Below are 17,831 nucleotides of genomic sequence, written 5' to 3'. Positions count from 1 at the left end.
AACTTCTTTTTTAGTTTAAATTATTACGACGGGCACGGATTAAAAATGGTTTAGTCCTGGTCTCCCCCCCTAAATGAGGCAGTGAAATGGTATCTTCCATGACAAGCAGGAAGGCGTAGAGGAGGTACCATTTTTGAGAAAAGGGGGGAACGCATATGGGAGATACCATTTCCCAAAAATAGCAAAATAATAGCATATAATATACCAATAATAATAATAATAATAATAATAATAATAATAATAATAATAATAGTTTTCTTTGTTTAACTGTACAGTTTGTAATTTTAATCTACTTGAAAATAATAATAATAATATACCAAAATGTAATATATTTTTATATATAATAGATATAAAAAGATATACAGTATATCTTCCATTTCAGATAAATAGGCAGGAGATACCATTTTTGTAAAGGGGTGAGAACTCATATATATATATATATATATATGTATATGTATATGTATATGTACGTATATGAATTTATATTGATTTTAAAACATTTATTTTAAAACCATTTAAAATAAATTTAAATTATTTTAAAGTTTTTTTAATTCATTTAAAATAAATTTATCATTTACATTTATTTTAAATGGATTTAAAATAAATGTTTTAAATTCATTTAAATAATTTTAAATATTTTTAAATCCATTTAAAATAAATGTAAATGATTTTACATGCATTTTAAATTCATTTAAAATAAATTTATCATTTACATTTATTTTAAATTCATTTTCATATTCATAAATGATTTAATGCATTTAAATGATTATTTTATATGCATTAAAATAAATGTAAATAATTTTAAATTTTAAATTCATTTAAAATAAATGTAAATAATTTTACATGCATTTTAAATTCATTTAAAATAAATTTATCATTTACATTTATTTTTATATTCATAAATGATTCTAATGCATTTTTATTTTAATGCATTTAAATGATTATTTTAAATGCATTAATATAAATGTAAATCATTTTAAATTTTAAATTCATTTAAAATAAATTTAAATTTACATTCATTTGAATTTAAACAAAAGCTATTTTATAAAGTTAAATAAGGTTATTTTAAATTGAATTTAAATTAATTTAACTTTTAACTTTTCCTCCCAGAAAATCAGGCAGAGAAGGGGAGGAAAAAAACCTTTGTTTGGGTCTGTTTCTCTAGATTTGAGGACTTCAGCTCCCATAATCCTTAAGAGTGTGGAAATTGTAGTCCACAAAACAAATAAATCAAGATCCAGCCCTAAAGACAGAACCCTTATTCCCCCAAATCCAGAAAATTAAGAGAACCAAGAATTGTAACTTACCAGCCATTCCACAAACTCCTTTGCAACGTTTTCAAACTCCTGCAAGGTTCTTATTCAGTTGCATTTTCAGCTTTTTTAAAAATTAAAACATTTGAGTTCTGTTTTAAAGAAAAGGAAAAGAAAAATCTGCAACCTCCCCAGCAAGTCTGTGCAACCCAATTATATTTGCAGGGATCTAGCAAATGGGGTAAACTGGGATGCTTAACACAGAGGTAGGTTATTTGGAGGAAAGGGTGTGTTTTTAAATTTTAATTTTAATTTTGGAGAAGGATGTATTTCCTTTGTTTTTTGTGTTTGTGGGGAAAGCAATAGAGGATGCACCTTCCTGTTTTGGACAAAAGAGGAAGTTGCATTGGCTGGAAAAGGAGCTGAAGCTGAATGCAAAGAGACAGAGGCTCAGTGTAAGGAAAATGTGAATGTCTTGGCAATTGTGTGTGTGTCTAAAAATGTATATTTTTCCATAATATGGGGTGGCATTGGGGGTCAAACAACATCTCTAATGGCATGAAAGGCTCCTCTGAAACCCAAAAGCAAGATTCTCTGAAACCCAAGAAGCCACTGCTACTGCCATTGGAATAGGGATGAGAGTCTTGCATTTGGGTTGCAGCTCCCAGTATCCCCAGCTAGCATTGCATTTGCTGGGGAAGGGGAGAGATCCTTTAAGACCCTTAGATCCTTTTTAAGATTGCCAACTTTTGAAAAATAATACAAAGAAATTAAAAAAGAAAAGAGATGAAGAGGAAAAATAAATAAAAATGAAAGATAAAAAATAAGTATTACTTGAGAATCTAAAGAAAATTGATACTAAAAAGATACTAAGAAAGGTGTAAAAATGAAGTAGAATATTAAATGGGACATTTTATGCCAAAACAGGAAAGAATAGGAGAAAATAAATAAGTGGAAATAATTGAAAATTAATTCATAAATATACAAAGTATAAGTAATATTAAGAATATAGTAAATAAATAAAATAATGGAAATTTAATTGATAAATATACAAAGTGTAAGTAATATTAAGAATATAATACTAAGTAAAATTAGTAATATTAAGAATTTTGTTTTGGAAGCAAGATACGAGAAGTATTACCTTTGAATGTAAATTGATAATTTTATGGAAATAAACCAACCATAATAATAATTTGAAAAAGGGAAATATTAAAAATTAAGATGTAGGAAGCAGAAGAATATGAAAAGAGGGGTGTTAGAAATAATAGAAAGGAAAGCAAGTTGAGAATGAGAATGAAGAAAGGTTTTGGGTATTCCTTGGGAATAATGAGTATGTATAGAATATTATAGATAAGATAATGTTATGCTTTTTGGTTTAGATCTGTATGATATTTTTTCTTTTTGTAAATTTTAAGTAATGAAGTATATATGACTGTAAATATATATTAAGATTGCCAACTTTTAATCCAGCCTACGTTTGTGTTGGGATATATATATTGCCAATAGGGAACTGAGAGAATCTGGTTGAATTGGACTGGTAGATTTCACTCCAAGGATGTATGTGTGTGTGACTATGTTTGTGTTGGGATATATGTGTAGGTATAACTTATGTATTTTGTTAACATCCAAACAGTGATACCTTTATTGGGCCGACCAAAATGCGCATGTAATTGCACAAGCTTGCAACATGTAATTGTGCATTTTGGTCGGCCCAATAAAGGTATTGTTGTTTGGATGTTATGGATTTGCTATATGGCCAATGCGGCTACAACTAGATGTTTTGTGTATTTTGCTGTTTTTGTGTGCCTTCAGTTCATTTCCGACGTATGGCAACCCTATGGTGAACCTATCATGGGGTTTTCTTGGCAAGATTGGTCCAGAGGTTTGCCATTGCCTTCCTCCCCTAAGGTTGAGAGAGTGTGACTTGCCAGCATGGCAGCATAGTGCTTTCAGTGTTGGACTACGACTCTGGAGACCAGGGTTCTATTCGTAGCTCAGCCATGAAACCCACTGGGTGACCTTGGGCAAGTCACACTCTCTCAGCCTCAGAGGAAGTGAATGGCAAACCCCCTGTGAGGAAAAAAAGAAGACATAGACCTCCAATTTCCCTCCTTTCCCCACAACTTTCCTCAAAGCTGATGGCTTGCAAAAAGGGGGACACAGACCTCCAATTTCTCTCCTCTCTTTCCTCCCTCCCTTCTGCACAGCTTTCCCAAGACTCAGGGAGACGTACTACAATGTTGACCCATCTATCTATCTATCTGTCTGTCTGTCTGTCTATCTATCTATCTATCTGTCTAGGATTTTGGAGCCCATTTGGGGCCTTAAATTTTTCGACTTGTAGACAAGTATATAATTTGTATTGTTAATCGGTCATTGTTTGTCCCCTTTACAGTTTTTGGATGGAATCCACACACAGATAATCATGGTGAAATCATGCTGCGCAATAAACTGCAACAACAAATTCTCCCTCGGCAACAATATCTCATTCCACAGGTAAGGGGCTTGGTTTCACATTTCTAACCTAAGCTCCAAAGGAGTAGGTCTGGGTGAGCAAGAGCCTCTGTCAATTCTTCTTGGCTTCACTTCACTTGGGCTGGATGCTACTCCTTCCCAAAAATATATTCCTGGCTTATGGAAATATATCATATAGTCTTTCCATATCAGGACAGATAAAAGAAGTCCTTCGTCAGTCAGCACCTCCCACTGCTCAGTGCAGAAACTCTTGCTAAAGCGTCCCAAGCAGGCAGCTGCCCAGTCTCTTTTTGGAGATGTTCAGAGAAAGAGACCCTACCACTTCTCTAGGCAATTGGTTTCATTGCCAAATTATTCTTATTCTTATTCTTATTAACCTTTATTTATGAAGCTCTGTAAATTTACATAGTGCTGTACAAATCACTCTTAACTGTTGAAATGTCTCTTGTAATGTTCAGTCAAAACCTATCCTCCTCTAACTTAAAACTATTAGACCTGATGATACTCTTTGAGACAGGAGCGAACAAACCTGTCCCTTCCTCTCTGTGGCAGCCCTTGAGGTATTTAAAAAGTACGATTATGTCACCCATCAGTCTTCTTTTTCACCAATCTGAACAGGGCCAACTCCTTCAACTTTTCCTCATATGCTTTGTTCTCCATGCCTCTTATCATCCTGTTAACCTGCTCCAACTTGTCTATATGCTTCTTAAAATGGAACCACCAGAAGTGAACATGGTCTTCCAGGTGACACCTGACTAGTGCAAAATTACTTTTTCTCTTTTTTGCATTTTATTACATTTTAGGTTTTGTGTAGTTCTATATGCATACACCATACAGTCAATCCATGACTTGAAAACATTTTTTTAAAACCCAAAAAGCAAATCTTGATTTTGTCAGTTTCTAAATGGGGCACCATTTTACTACATTATTGTACCTAATGGGACTTGAGCATTTACAGATTTTGTTACCCTTGGGGGTCCTGGAACCAAATCCCAGTGGATACTGAGGACCCACTGTATACACACACAATTTTACAAATGGACTGTTACTTTCTTAATTTGGAAAGTATGGTTCTATTACTGCAGGCCAAAATATTACAGTCAGCCCTCCATATCCATGGATTTTTTATCCACTGATTCAAGCATCCATGGCTATAAAATATTTTTAAAATAAATAAATTGCAAAAAGCAAACCTTGATTTTGCCAGTATGTAGAGAGAGCTTGTGGCACCTTTGAGACTAACTGAAACCAAGAAGTTGGCAGCATGAGCTTTTGTAGACTTCAGTCTACTTCCTCAGATGCTTTTTTGGTAGAGTGGAAGCTAGGGATAGACATATATATGCCATTGGCGCATTACAGACCACTGAGAAGCAGCGGTCTGGCTCTGCCTCCGCTTGCAGCGTCCGGGAACCGCAGCCTTTAAACGGCGCAGCTCCCGGATGCTGCAGAGAAGGAGTGCGGAAATCGCGCTCCTTCTCAGGCCCCGGAAGAGGCGCCGCAAGTGCCAAAGGGCGCACTTGCAGCGTCACTTCCGGTGTGCCACATGCGGACGCAGAGCGTCCGCTACGTCAAAATGGCGGTGCCCGTATGAACAGGGCACTGCCATTTTGTACGGACTGAGTCCGTGATAGGGTAAGGGGCGTCTAGAAGAGACGCCCCTTTTTCAAACTGGGACATCCTTAGGACGTCCCTAATGGTGGTTTGTAACCCTCCATTGTTAGGTGAGAATGTCAATTCAGATTCAGAATCCTTTGGGTATGGAAAATAAAGGCAGTTTGATTTGAGCCTGTGTGTTGATGCAGTTCAGAGGCTTGGAGACTTAATTCTTACAGCTGCCAAAGAATCAATAGAAGTATATTTGGACTGCATTGTTTTACATATCTACAAAGATGCATTTAAATTATGCCAGCCCTCCCCGTGCAAATCTGTAGTGGTATTACCCAGACAGAGGCTTGACAGCCCCATCTGCTTTGTGTAAAAACTGGACCTTAGCAATGCTTGACTGCATACTTTGTTGTTATATGAAGGTGGGTATCTTGAACCTAGACTGTTTTGTTCAGTTCCCCTCCTTTTACTCCTCAGAGTAGAACAAGGGGGAGAGACACAGGATAAGATACATAGAAACAGGAGCAAAATGTTGACCAGTGCTATCAGTTTCTGTCTCCACAAAGAGCAGATCTTTTGTAAACCTAATGGATTTTAGGTGTTTCCTCCATACAGATTGTTGTTATGTGTTTTCAAATCATTTCCAGTTTAAGGTGAGCCTAAGGTGGGTTTTCTGTGCAAGGTTTGTTCAGAGGGGATTTGCCATTGCCATCCTCTCAGACCGAGAGAAACACTGCGATTTGTTCACGGTCACCTAGTGAGTTTCTTTTGCCAAGCAGGAATTTGAACCCTAGTCTCTCAGAGACCTAGCCTCTACATAACATTGGCTCTTATTTTTCTACTAAGAGGAACAATTTGTAGAAGCTAAGCATTGTTCTACAAACTAGCCTCCATCAACATCTGTTGTTTTTTAATTGCCATAATTATGGGCTGATTCTTGGACAAGTGCTAGATATTGAATTTAACATACTTGAACATTGTCTGTGTGGAATGTAAATTTCATTTATAACTTTTTATAAAAAATTATGGTCATAGGTTTCCTCTTGGGAAAAAGGATGTGCTAAAAAAGTGGGTTTGGAACATCCGACGCAAGAACTTCACACCGACGCGGCACCATGTGATCTGCTCTGAACATTTCTGTGAGACGGATTACCTTGAAAATGTGGCTTCTGGCAGGCGATACTTGAAGCCTGAAGCGATTCCCTCAGTGTTTAATATACCTGAACGGCTGAAGAAGGTAACTATTGCCATCACCAGTCCTACCTGCCAAGGGATCTTGTAGCATAGCAGCTTTTGAGAGAAACTGTGTGAAAAAAATTGCAGCACCAGCTTTCGGAAAGCTGTAAAAATAATGCTCTTTGACACCACTTTAAGTGCTGTTCCTCCATTCTGTGGAATCCTGGGATTTGTAGGTAGAAGGCATTTAGCCTTCTCTGACAAAGAGTGCTGATGCCTCACAAAACTTCAAATCCCAACATTCTGTAGCATAGAGCCATGGTACTTAAAGTAGTGTCAAACTACATTATTTCTACAGTGTAGATACATCCTAGGTCTACTTCCTCTGATGCAGACCTAGCCTACAAAACCTTATGCTACAACTTTTTTGCCCAGTTAGTTTCAAAGGTGCTACAAGATCCTTTGCATACTGATGTGCCTTTGTGTTCTGCCAATCCCTAGCCTTAATAGAAAGCATCTTGTTCACACCACACAATTACATGAGTCTGCCATACTTTTGGATGGTAACTTTGCATGTATAAACCATAACTTGGAAATAATTGGGTACCTATAATAATTGTCCTGTAATTACAGTCAGTCTTCTGTATCCAAAGGTTCTGCATCCATGGATTCTAGGGCTTGAAAATATATATTTTTTAAATTCCAAAAAGCAAACCTTGATTTTTCAATATATGGGACAACAGTCATTGTATATAATGGGACTTGAGTATCCATAGATTTTGGCTTCCATGGAGTGGGGGGCCTGGAACCAAATCCCAGTGGATACTGAGGACTCTCTGTACTTTGTTCGCTTAATAAGAAAGGTGTAACTAAATTACATTATGATTGTAACTGAACAAGGGATACCATTACCTCTTTTACAGTGTAATTGTAAATTTTAGGACAGAATTTTGTTGATGGGAATCTACTAGTCTAATACAGTAGTCTGTTACACTAATGGTTGCAAACAGTCATAGCGGTATTAAAGGGAAACCACTATCTCATAGTTGGGAGAAGAAGGGTGTTGGCTTTAAGTCACCTATTTCCCGACACCTGGCTTTCTGATGGATCCTCAGGAGCAAAGTGCTTTAGACAGCTGGCCTGGATACTCACCTATGCTGTGGGTCAGGCAATTGTCCATGGCAGTCTTCCAAGGCACATCACCTCCCAAAAGGCAGATATTGGAAATAAGTTGTTCAAAGCCAGTGAAGACAATGATGGCAACACTTGCCATCCTGCCACTATGCTGCTGTCTGCATTGGAATAATTATGCCAGTGTAAATACACAACAGAATCTCTTCTAATAAATTACTTTTATCATTACAGAGGTGAGGGCTCACTTAAATGAGAGGGAAAGAATATCATATGGATGAAGTGTTGGCTTGTGCTAAGCTTGATGCTGCTACATTCAGATGTTTATTTTTGAAATAATCATTTTAGTTACTTGTGAAAAACCTTAAAACGCAGAGCTTTTTGAAAATAACAGCTGACCACTTTGAAGAGCTGGGTATTAGAACTGAAACTTTGACTAATTACTTTTTAGAGTGACCTTGCAAGTTGTGGTATACCTTTTGCTGTTCCTGGAGAGTCATATATGAAGAGACCTGTTAGATTAGATGAAAAGTTCAAGTAACTACAACTTGTAGTTATATATACTACAAGTTGAAACTCCCTTATCTAGAATTCTGAAACATTACAATGATATAATGGCACCTTTGCTTTCTGATGGTTCATTGTACACAAACTTTGTTTCATACACAAAATTATTAATAATGGCGGAATACAAACTGCCATATAGTACGTATTCTATATGTACTAGGGTTAGGAAGGGGCGGTGCTTCCGCACCCCCCTAACCCTAGTACGTATAGAATACATACAAGATGACGGCGCCCCTTCCACATGGGTGCCGCCATGTTTATGTACTGGACGCATAGCGTCCAGACGTGTCGCAGCACCTATGATGTCGCGAATGTGCCAGCGGCGCCTCGCGACGTCATAGAGGTGCCGCAAAAAGAAGCTCCGAAATGGAGCTTCTTTTTTGCTCCGCGCGGGAGCCGCGCGGTTTGGCTGCTGCGGCTCCTGCGCGGAGCAAATGGCGCCGGCGGGAGACCGCCGCAAAGCGGAGGTCTGTATCCCGCCAATATCTGTATGAAATTACCTTCAGGCTATGTGGATAAGAAGTATGTGAAACATAAATGAATGTCATGTTTAGACATGGGTCCCATCTCCAAAATATTTCATTATTTGTATGCAAATACTCCAAAATCTGAAAAATTCTGAAATCCCAAACACTTCTGGTCCCAAGCATTTTGAATAAGGGAGACTCAATCTGTATCTATTTAGGTTCCACATATTTCCTTCAAAGAAAACATTCAGTTTTTTAAAATGAAGTGTTTTCTTTGTCCCTGATTCTGTCATGTTTGGTCACCATGTGTGTCTTGTATTTAATTTCTCTTGCAGGGAGGTAAAAAGAGACGCTCCCTCCTCCAACATAAACCACCAGAGCCACCTCCAAGCCATCCATTGAAAATCAAAGACAGTGACACAGATGAGCCTTCTCTTGGAAGTGATGTTGTTGGTCTAGAACATTCCTACTCTCTCCCAACAAGTCCAGGTAACCTAAGCAAATTAACTCCACATGGTTACAGTGTAAGAGAATAGATTTAGTTTATTATTTAGCCAGAAGGCCAGGACATTGTTACATAATTTGACAGCTGAATATGCTGCCCAAATTTAAAACAGCATTAAAGACCAATCTCTTCTGGCAGGCCTAGCCAGATGATTTTAAATTGTGAATTTTGAATTATGGATTTATTGTTTTAATGTGGTTTTATTTGCTCTTTTAAATTAATGTATGTTTTGAACTGATACGTATTTTTAACTGATGTGTTTTGTATGTGGTATCTTAATTTATTGTTGTTCCTTCCCTCAATCCTTGGGGAAAGGGGGGTAAGAAATACAAATGGTTGTTGTTGTTGTTGTTGTTGTTGTTGTTGTTGTTATGGGGAGACCCAAAATGAAGTTTTTGGTTATTATGGAAAAACAATGCTTCTCACTCTTCAGGTTCTCTGCATCCTCTTTGATTCTTGTCATTTTTCTCCTTAATTTTAAAATAATTTAGGTCCAGATCTTCCTGTTGCACAGGAGCAGGGCCCAGCTGCACCAGGCAAAAACCCCACTCTTCTCCAGAGCAGGCCCTGGAGAGAATGCAGGGAAAGGACAATACAGTATGCCCCAGAGGAACCCATGATCAACTCAGATGTGGAACGCCAGCATTTTCGGGATTTCTGCTACCAAGAGGGTGAGGCTCCCCGCGCTGTTTGCAGTCGGCTCAGAGACCTTTGCCGTCGGTGGCTGAAGCCAGGAAGGCACTCCAAGTTGCAAATGCTGGAGCTGGTGATCTTGGAACAGTTTCTGACCATCCTGCCCCAGCAGATGCAAGAATACATCAAGGAAGAGGGGCCGGCAAATTGTGACCAGGCTGTAGCCCTGGCAGAGGATTTCCTGAAGAGTCAGCAAGAGCAGAAGGTGAGATCATTTCTTCTTGGTAGTTTTAGGATGCTGAAGCTGATTGACTGAATGGTCCAAGAACATCTAGGACTTAAGAATGTCATCTGTCAGTGAATACTGAAGGGAGAGAGGACAAGCTGTCCAGAGGAGGGAGACCAAGATGATAAAATGTCTAGAAACAAAGTCCAAGGAGGAAGATTGAGAGAGAAGAAGACTGAGAGGTGCTATGATAACCATCATAAAATATCTTATGTAGATGATAGAATTATTTTTAATTATTTTTGTTCTTTTATTTATTTATATATCTCCTTTCTCCTGATATAGGGACTCAAGGCAGCTAACAACATATTTCAAATAGTACAGTTATTCCTCTGTATCCACAGATTTTTTTATCCATGGATTCAAGCATACAAAAATACAAAAGCATGAACATGTAGATATATTAAACAACAATTAAACAAGTTAAAAAGTTAAAAACATTGGACATTAAAAATATTAAAATGTTTTTAAAACTGTATACAGATCGTGAGGTCTGAATTGTACAGCATTTAGTAATCCTCTTGTACCCTCTTGTCCCTTTGCTCCATTTTGATTTTTCTAGATGCAGCAGCCATTGACAGAGGTGGTGCTCAATATCTCCAGGTCCAAGAAGGTGTCCTCAAACCTTCAGCATTCCCCCATCAAAACAGGAGGCAGAATGACCAACCCAATGTGTAAGTCTTTTTTTGTGCAGGTCTCTGTTGCAGGATGCTGTTCTTAGGACAGATTTACTTTCTGCTTTCTCACTTCTCCTTCTACTCAAGTTTGACATTCTCAGTGGAGGACTAGCTGGTCTACATGCAAGTGTACTATGAGAATTGGTGAACATTTTTGCACATTCTCAGTGACTGTTAGTAGTTCACTTTCTTGTGCAAATTCACATCTACTGTATTTGCATCTATTCATCCTCCCTTTGCTGAACATGCGCAGCCACATGCGAAGTGGACTTATGGCTACAGTGCAATAATGTAGCCAGATACTCTGGTGAAAACCTCAAAGCATTTTTTCACAGAGATTAAGGATTTTTTGGGGAAGCTCCCCATAAAAAGCCAATAACTCCTGCAAATTGTGTGTGCCCAGAATACATTCTGTTTGACTGGAATAAGGAATATTTTAAATGTGTAGACCAGCCATCAGTCTCACCACAGTCATGGGCACATTTGGTGGGGACATTTTTTATTTTTATTTTTAAATTTATTTGTTTGTTTGATTATTTATTTATGGGCTTTATATCTCGGCTTTCTCTCAGAGTGGGAAATGGCCTTCTTGGTGGCTGCTCCTAGATGACAGAATTCCCTCTTTATACAACCAGGCAAAGACTTTTTTGTTCAGACAGGATTTTGACTTATCTGACCATTGCAGAGGAGTCTTTTAAGAGGGTATACTATATTTTCATCTTCACTGTTACGTTTTAAATGTTGTTAAAAATTGTTCAAAATTTGTATTTCTAATTTGATTGCTAGTTTGATTTTTTTTAAAATTTTGTAATTTATCTTATTATAGCTGTCTTTTCTTTTGAGCCATACTGTAAGGCTATTGGGTCCCTTATAGGGAGAGAGGTAAGATATAAATAAATAAATGCTGACATTTGGAAGATTGCTTTTATAATCCTCTAGTAGTCTGTGAGAGAGAAAACTTAGAAGAGCAGTCCTGGCTGGTATCACTTTCTTAAAAATAAGTTCCTTCCTTCCTTCCCTCCTTCCTTCCTTCCTTCCCTCCTTCCTTTTTTGGTCAGTTCACATATTACTAGGTATCAAATAGAAAAATGAATATATTTTCTGCATCTATGCCTGCACCTTGATTTGGAGTTACATTTTAATGGGAAAACCCGCTGAGTTTGGAAACCCTTGAACACAAATAAAAAGTGACAGCCTTTGCTCATAGCTATTTAGGGTGGTTTCCTGCTTTCTGGATGTGAGATGATTTCCCCATTTCATTTTTCTTTTCTTTTTCTCTTCTTTGCAGCAGAAGAAGATGACAATGTGATAGAAAATCAGACAGAAAATATTCAGGCAGAAGGACATGTGTCAGAAGAAGGCATATCCCCAGAAGACATTTCCTCTGTGATTGAGGTTGTTGAAAGTGAGTATTTGTTTTTGGATACAGGAAGAAGGAGCAAGAAGTATTGTGGCTTCGTTAAGAGAACCAGTATATAGTGTAACATAATCCAAGCCTATTTATGTGTCAAGACAGAATGAGCATACATTACCTTCATTTATTCATTTATTTTATACAGTTGCCCCTCCTAACTTGCGGGATCTGAGATCCACAACCTTGAATATCTGCAGAGGGGCGACCTCCACTATTTTCAGTGGTGCGGGACGTCCAGTCCGCACACGCAGGGCCCCGTTGAATCCTGTGGGGCATTTACTAATACTGCATTTACAGTTGAGTCTCGCATTACGCGGGGGATCCGTTCTGGACCTCCCCGCGTAAGGCGAATTTCGCCTATGCTTGAGGCCCATTCAAATGAGCCCCAGTGGGTTTCATGGACGAGCCAGGAATCAAACCCTGATCTCTAGAATCATAAGACTATCACACGGGGGGGAATCGGGGGTTTAAATTGTTATTATTCTGGGAAAGTCGCGTGATCATGGGAAGATTTTCACATAAATTGCGATTAAAGAGGACTTATCCCGGGAATAACCAGATAATAACCAGCAACAAATTCACAGGATTTCCCCGTGAATGATTTGTTGCTGGTTATTACTTGGTTATTGCTGGGATATGTCCTCTTTAATCACAATATCGTGTGAAAATCTTCAGCGCAATCATACGATTTTTACAGCATAATGACAGTTTAAACTGCCACTTTTCCCCGATTTTCCCTGTGTGATAAAGTCCATAGTCCAATGCTCAAACCACTATGCCAGTGGTCCCCAAATTGTGCCCTTTAAAGGATTTTGGATTTCAGATCCCAGAATTCCAGACTATTGGCCAACATGGCTGAGACTTCTGGGAGCTGAAGTCCAAAATCTCTTAAAGGGTAATATTTGGGGACCACTGCATTATGCTATGCTGGCTCACCCATTTATTTCTACAGCAAGACATTTTTCATTGTTCTTAGGCTCCCCCCCACCTTGAAAAATGAACATGTTGATTTTCTTTTTGAGAAGACAATAAGGCATTGAATTTGGAACTGACATTTTTGGAACTGACTGACTGATTTAAAAAATAATAATTCTGGACCAAAACACACTGTGGAAATAATCCAGTTTTAGACTTCTGGTTTAGTGCTAGAGAATCCTGGGAATTGTAGTTTATTTTCATACCAGAGCTCTCTGACAGAGAAGGCTACATGGCTCACAAAACTAAAGTTCCCAGAATTCCCAAGCATTGATCCAGGATAAAGCAGTCTCAAACTGGATTATTTCTGCAGTGTGTTTTGGACCTCTGACACTGTGGTATAGGCTTTCCTGCTAGGCCAAAGCCTGTCAACCCAGATTTTACCTCATGGGAAGAAAGAGCAGAAAGCATCCATATAAGAAAAAGCCTCAGAAGAGCAAAGCATGTGATTTCTTTGATATTGACCTCAAAAGTTAGTCAGAGACAAGCAGACTTGTGCACTGTCTTTTAAAAGGATGAACCGAGTTCTCCCTGAAATACTGGGTGTATCCACATTGCAGAATTTAAAAAGTTTGACACCAGTTTAATTGCCATGACTATCCTACAGAATCCTGGGATTTGTAGTTTGGTGAGACACCAGAGCTCTCCCACAGAGAAGGCTGAGCACCTCAGCAAACAACAAATTACAGAAAATCACTGAAATTCCTTCCTGTACACAACCATTAAAGGTATAGGTCAGTGATGGCGAACCTATGGCACGCGTGCCAGAGGTGGCACTCAGAGCCCTCTCTTTGGGCACACATGCTGTCGCCCTAGCACAGAGTTTGCCAGAGTTTCTTACTAGAAAGCCAGAGGGACATGACACTTTGCAATAAATAAGTGGGGTCTGGGTTGCAGTTTGGGCACTCGGTCTGTAAAGGGTTCACCATCACTGGTATAGGTGCTCTCTCCAGTTTTTGCTCTGGCAACCCAAGCCTTCAGGGGAAAAATATTGTCGGCCCTCCGTATCCATGGATTCAACCATCCATGCCTTGAAAATATTAATTTTAAAAATCCAACAAGCAAACCTTAATTTGCCATTTTATATAAGGGACATCATTTTACTAGGCCATTGTACATAATCGTATTTTAACATCCACGTATTTTGGTACCCACAGTGGGCCCTGGAAGCAAATCCCAGGAGATACCAAGGGCTCACTATAGTAGTTGTCCTTGTCTGCTTTTCTTCTAAAATTGGGAATGGTTAATTGGGACTAAAGGTTGCACATGTGGAGGCACACTTGCACACAAACACACACGAATATAGTGGGTGTATCCGCCAGTTTTTAAAAGAAATTGATCTGTCCCTGAGATTCCTGTTTCTTGTCCTGAGAATAAAATCCAAGCCCAGGAACTCAGGACCAGGCCATTGTCTGTATTTTATTACTGTCTGTAAGCCGCCTCGATCCTATCGGAGAAGCAGGATAAAAATAAAACATCATTATTATTATTATTATTATTATTATTATTATTATTATTATTTTCTCAAAAACCTACATTGTACTGTTGGGAGACCAAGGGGTCAGTTGGAAAGGAAACATTTTTATTATTGCTGCAGCATTGTTCCCAGTAGGAAGTTCATCCAAATTACTGGCACCCCGAATTCAAAGTGAACCCGATTTTTATAGTATTTTGAACAAAAAAAAACAAACCTAGAAATCACATTTCATTGGTTATATTGAATTAAACATTTACACCTCTGTATATTCATTGGATGTCCTAACATACGTCTCTATCCCCTGTGGGTTAGCCATCAATCAATCTTTTATCTATATGTTTTGTTTCACTGTCCTCAAACTGTTTATGCAGTACTTCCTTTTATTTGGGTTAGAATAATAAGTTAGGAGCCATTTCCAGTTTGTTTACATTCCAAAACATAATTTTACATGACCTAGAATATCAGCCTTTGCTCTTAGTACATGTCAGCATTATAATCTTCAGTTCCTGAGCAGTAGTAAAATTCTGAATTTTAACCCTTTTATCATAGACAATGTGCATTCTGGCAGGCCCTGTCCTCCATTAGAGGGGCCTGGTGGCCTTATTTGGAGGCAAGAAAACAACAAAAAATACACACAATTTCTGCTGGTGATGCTGGCCCATAAATATGTGACAGAATTTGCTTTGTTCGATGATAAATGGGGGGAGTTGTGGTCAGCTGCAGGCTACTGCACAGTGTGTAGAAATGTTTTGTTTGTGTGTGAGAGAGAGAGAGCATCTACATTGCAGAAATAACACAGTTTAACTATCACGGCTCCATCCTACAAAATCCTGCGATTAGTAGTTTTGTGAGGCACCAGCATTCTTTGGCAGAGAAGGTAAAAGACCTTGTAAAACTAAACATGCATGGATTTCATAGAATGAGGCTACAGTCGAACCGCATTATTTCTACAGTGTAGATGCACCCAGAGAGAACGATTGTGACAAAAGAAGTGTGTGTGATGGGTTGGATCTCTGCCATCTGCCTTGCTCTTCTCTTCTGACAGTTGAGGGAGAGGTTGCTGTTACTTACTGGTGAAGGGACAATGCTTTGTACATGCTCAGGAGCATTTATATGTATTAAGAGTTCATTGATATATCTCTCAAAAAAGGCGTGTGGTCAAGGAGGAGCAGGGTTGGTAGTAAATGGCTTGTGGCTAAAGGATGAGAGGTGGGGCAGTAAGACCTATAAGAGATACACTGCATCCCAAGTGTCCTCCCCACAGATCGTTCACATTATAAATGTGGGAAGGAGATTCCACATGTTTTCTTGCAACTCCCATCATCCACCACTATTGGTCAGTGCTGATGGGAGTTATGGTGCAGTATCTGGAGGGCCATGTTATCTATACCTCTGTGAAAAAGTACATTGTAGAAGTACCGTATATACTCTACTATAAGTTGACCTCGTGTATATGAGTCCTGCAAGGGCAAGTTTTGAGGTCAAAATTATGGATTTTGCTATGACATGTGGATAAGTCAAGGGTAAAATTTAGGGGCACATAGCAAACGATCTAAAGGATGAAGCAAAGCAAAACAATGTCAAAGAACTTACAAAATTCCAGCAGACATAACTCTTTGTGCTTACTCTTAAGACTGGATGGATAAGAGAGTAGAGAGGGTCAGTGCTTCACATATTATACTGCTTTTCACCAGAAGATGGTTCCTTCTTTTAAATAAGAGTTAAGATACAGTACTACATTGACCCATGGATAAGTCGACTCAGGTTTTTTGTGTCAGTTTTTTGACCTAAATTTCTAGACTTATACATGAGTATATACATTCAAGAACCTAAACAACAAATCCACTTCTTTGTGAAACCACCTGGACTTGTTCAATAATGCATAGCCATGTTAAACCATTTCATTGAAACCCAAAGATTTGGTTCTGCAATAGCCCTGATTAAATATGCAAGAGATTGCCATGTTAAGAAAGCCATGTGAAATGCCCAAATGTGCCTAGTGTGGTTTTGGAATTGTGTATGGGGGGGGGGCGGTGTTGGGCCAGAAAGGGAAGTCCATTTCTGCAATCTGTGCCTCAGCCTTCAAGATACAAGGCTGGGAGTTGGTTGTTGTTGTGTGCCTTCAAGTCATTTTCCTGACTTATTATAAACGATCCTTTGCAAAGTTTTTTCAAGAGTGTGGTGGTTTGTGCCATTGCCTTCCCTTGAGGCTGAGAGAGTGTGACTTGCCCGCCCCCCCAGCAAGTTTGGATTTGTTGCTGTTGTGGCCTTCCAGTTGTTATGCCTTCTGTGGGGGTTTTCGGGGCAGTTTTCTCAGAGGGGGTGGGGATCCATTGCCATCCTCTGAGGCTGAGAGAGTGTGACATGCCCAAGGCAAAAAAGAAGGAGAATGAGAAGTTAATTTTTCAACCCTTTCCTTCCTAATAAAGTCTTGTGTGCAGAAGAGGCGGGAGGGGTTTGCTTTTGCAGAACTGCAAGGCTGCAGAAAAAAGAAAAGAAAAAGAGAGAGGTTGCATAACGACTGGTTTGGTTTTTACTTCAAAAATGATTGTGCAGTGTATGTAGGAATTGTTTTTTATATTTATTATTATTAATATTTTAAAAATAATATTTAATTATATTTATTTTTGGCTTCGGCCCCCCAGTTGTCTGAGGGACAGCAACCCGGCCCCTGGCTCAAAAGGTTGCCTACCCCTGGCTTAAATACTATAGTTCAGTATAAGCGGTATATAATGAAGCTTTTTGTTTTTTTGTTTTAGCCTATAAGGTTTCCAAGGGCTTAATATTGTCCCTGTGCTTTTCAGCATCTATTTCAGGGGTTCCCAACCTGGGGGTTATGACCCTTTTGGGGTCGTTCGCCCTTTCTCGGAGATCACCATGTTGAGAATCCCCTGTGCCTCTCCCTTCTCCTGCGGGTGCCGGCGCTAAGCAGGCACCACACGCACGGGGAAAAGGGGACAGAGATGTGTCTACCTCCTCTTCCCCTTCTCCTTGGCATCACTTGTAAAGAAGAGATAACGGGGATTATCAGCATACTGATAATACCCAACCCAAAAGCTCCAGATGATCTCTCCCAGAGCTTCAAATAGATCAGGGTTCTGAATTCTTGTCGGATGCATAAAAGTCTGGAGTGGGTAAATAGACTGAGTTTTAATTCAGACAAGAAGGAAGTGCTGCGCTCCATTAGACG

At 38.9% G+C, this 17,831-nt stretch overlaps 2 protein-coding genes across 2 annotated transcripts in view; one reads left to right on the top strand and one right to left on the bottom strand.

Annotated features, from left to right (window-relative positions):
* Positions 1 to 1,489, bottom strand: part of LOC121921807 (zinc finger protein 585A-like) — a 26,008-nt gene extending 24,519 nt beyond the window's left edge. Inside the window, exon 1 of the mRNA XM_042450377.1 lies at positions 1,308 to 1,489. The gene's annotated coding sequence lies outside the window, so the exon portion shown is untranslated. The remainder of the gene's footprint in view (positions 1 to 1,307) is intronic.
* Positions 1,490 to 1,600: 111 nt separating this feature from the next.
* LOC121923605 (peroxynitrite isomerase THAP4-like) overlaps positions 1,601 to 17,831 on the top strand; it is a 22,600-nt gene continuing 6,369 nt past the window's right edge. The window contains exons 1-7 of the mRNA XM_042454161.1: positions 1,601 to 1,708; positions 3,649 to 3,749; positions 6,369 to 6,570; positions 9,010 to 9,163; positions 9,671 to 10,077; positions 10,661 to 10,772; positions 12,064 to 12,180. Of these exons, the coding sequence (XP_042310095.1) occupies positions 3,679 to 3,749; positions 6,369 to 6,570; positions 9,010 to 9,163; positions 9,671 to 10,077; positions 10,661 to 10,772; positions 12,064 to 12,180 (1,063 nt within the window). The 5' untranslated portion in view covers positions 1,601 to 1,708; positions 3,649 to 3,678. The remainder of the gene's footprint in view (positions 1,709 to 3,648; positions 3,750 to 6,368; positions 6,571 to 9,009; positions 9,164 to 9,670; positions 10,078 to 10,660; positions 10,773 to 12,063; positions 12,181 to 17,831) is intronic.

The sequence above is a fragment of the Sceloporus undulatus genome, chromosome 2, assembly GCF_019175285.1.
Source record: "Sceloporus undulatus isolate JIND9_A2432 ecotype Alabama chromosome 2, SceUnd_v1.1, whole genome shotgun sequence".
Taxonomy (NCBI): Eukaryota; Metazoa; Chordata; class Lepidosauria; order Squamata; family Phrynosomatidae; genus Sceloporus; species Sceloporus undulatus.
Note: the sequence above shows the minus strand (reverse complement) of the source record. Positions and strands in the feature narration are given on the sequence as shown.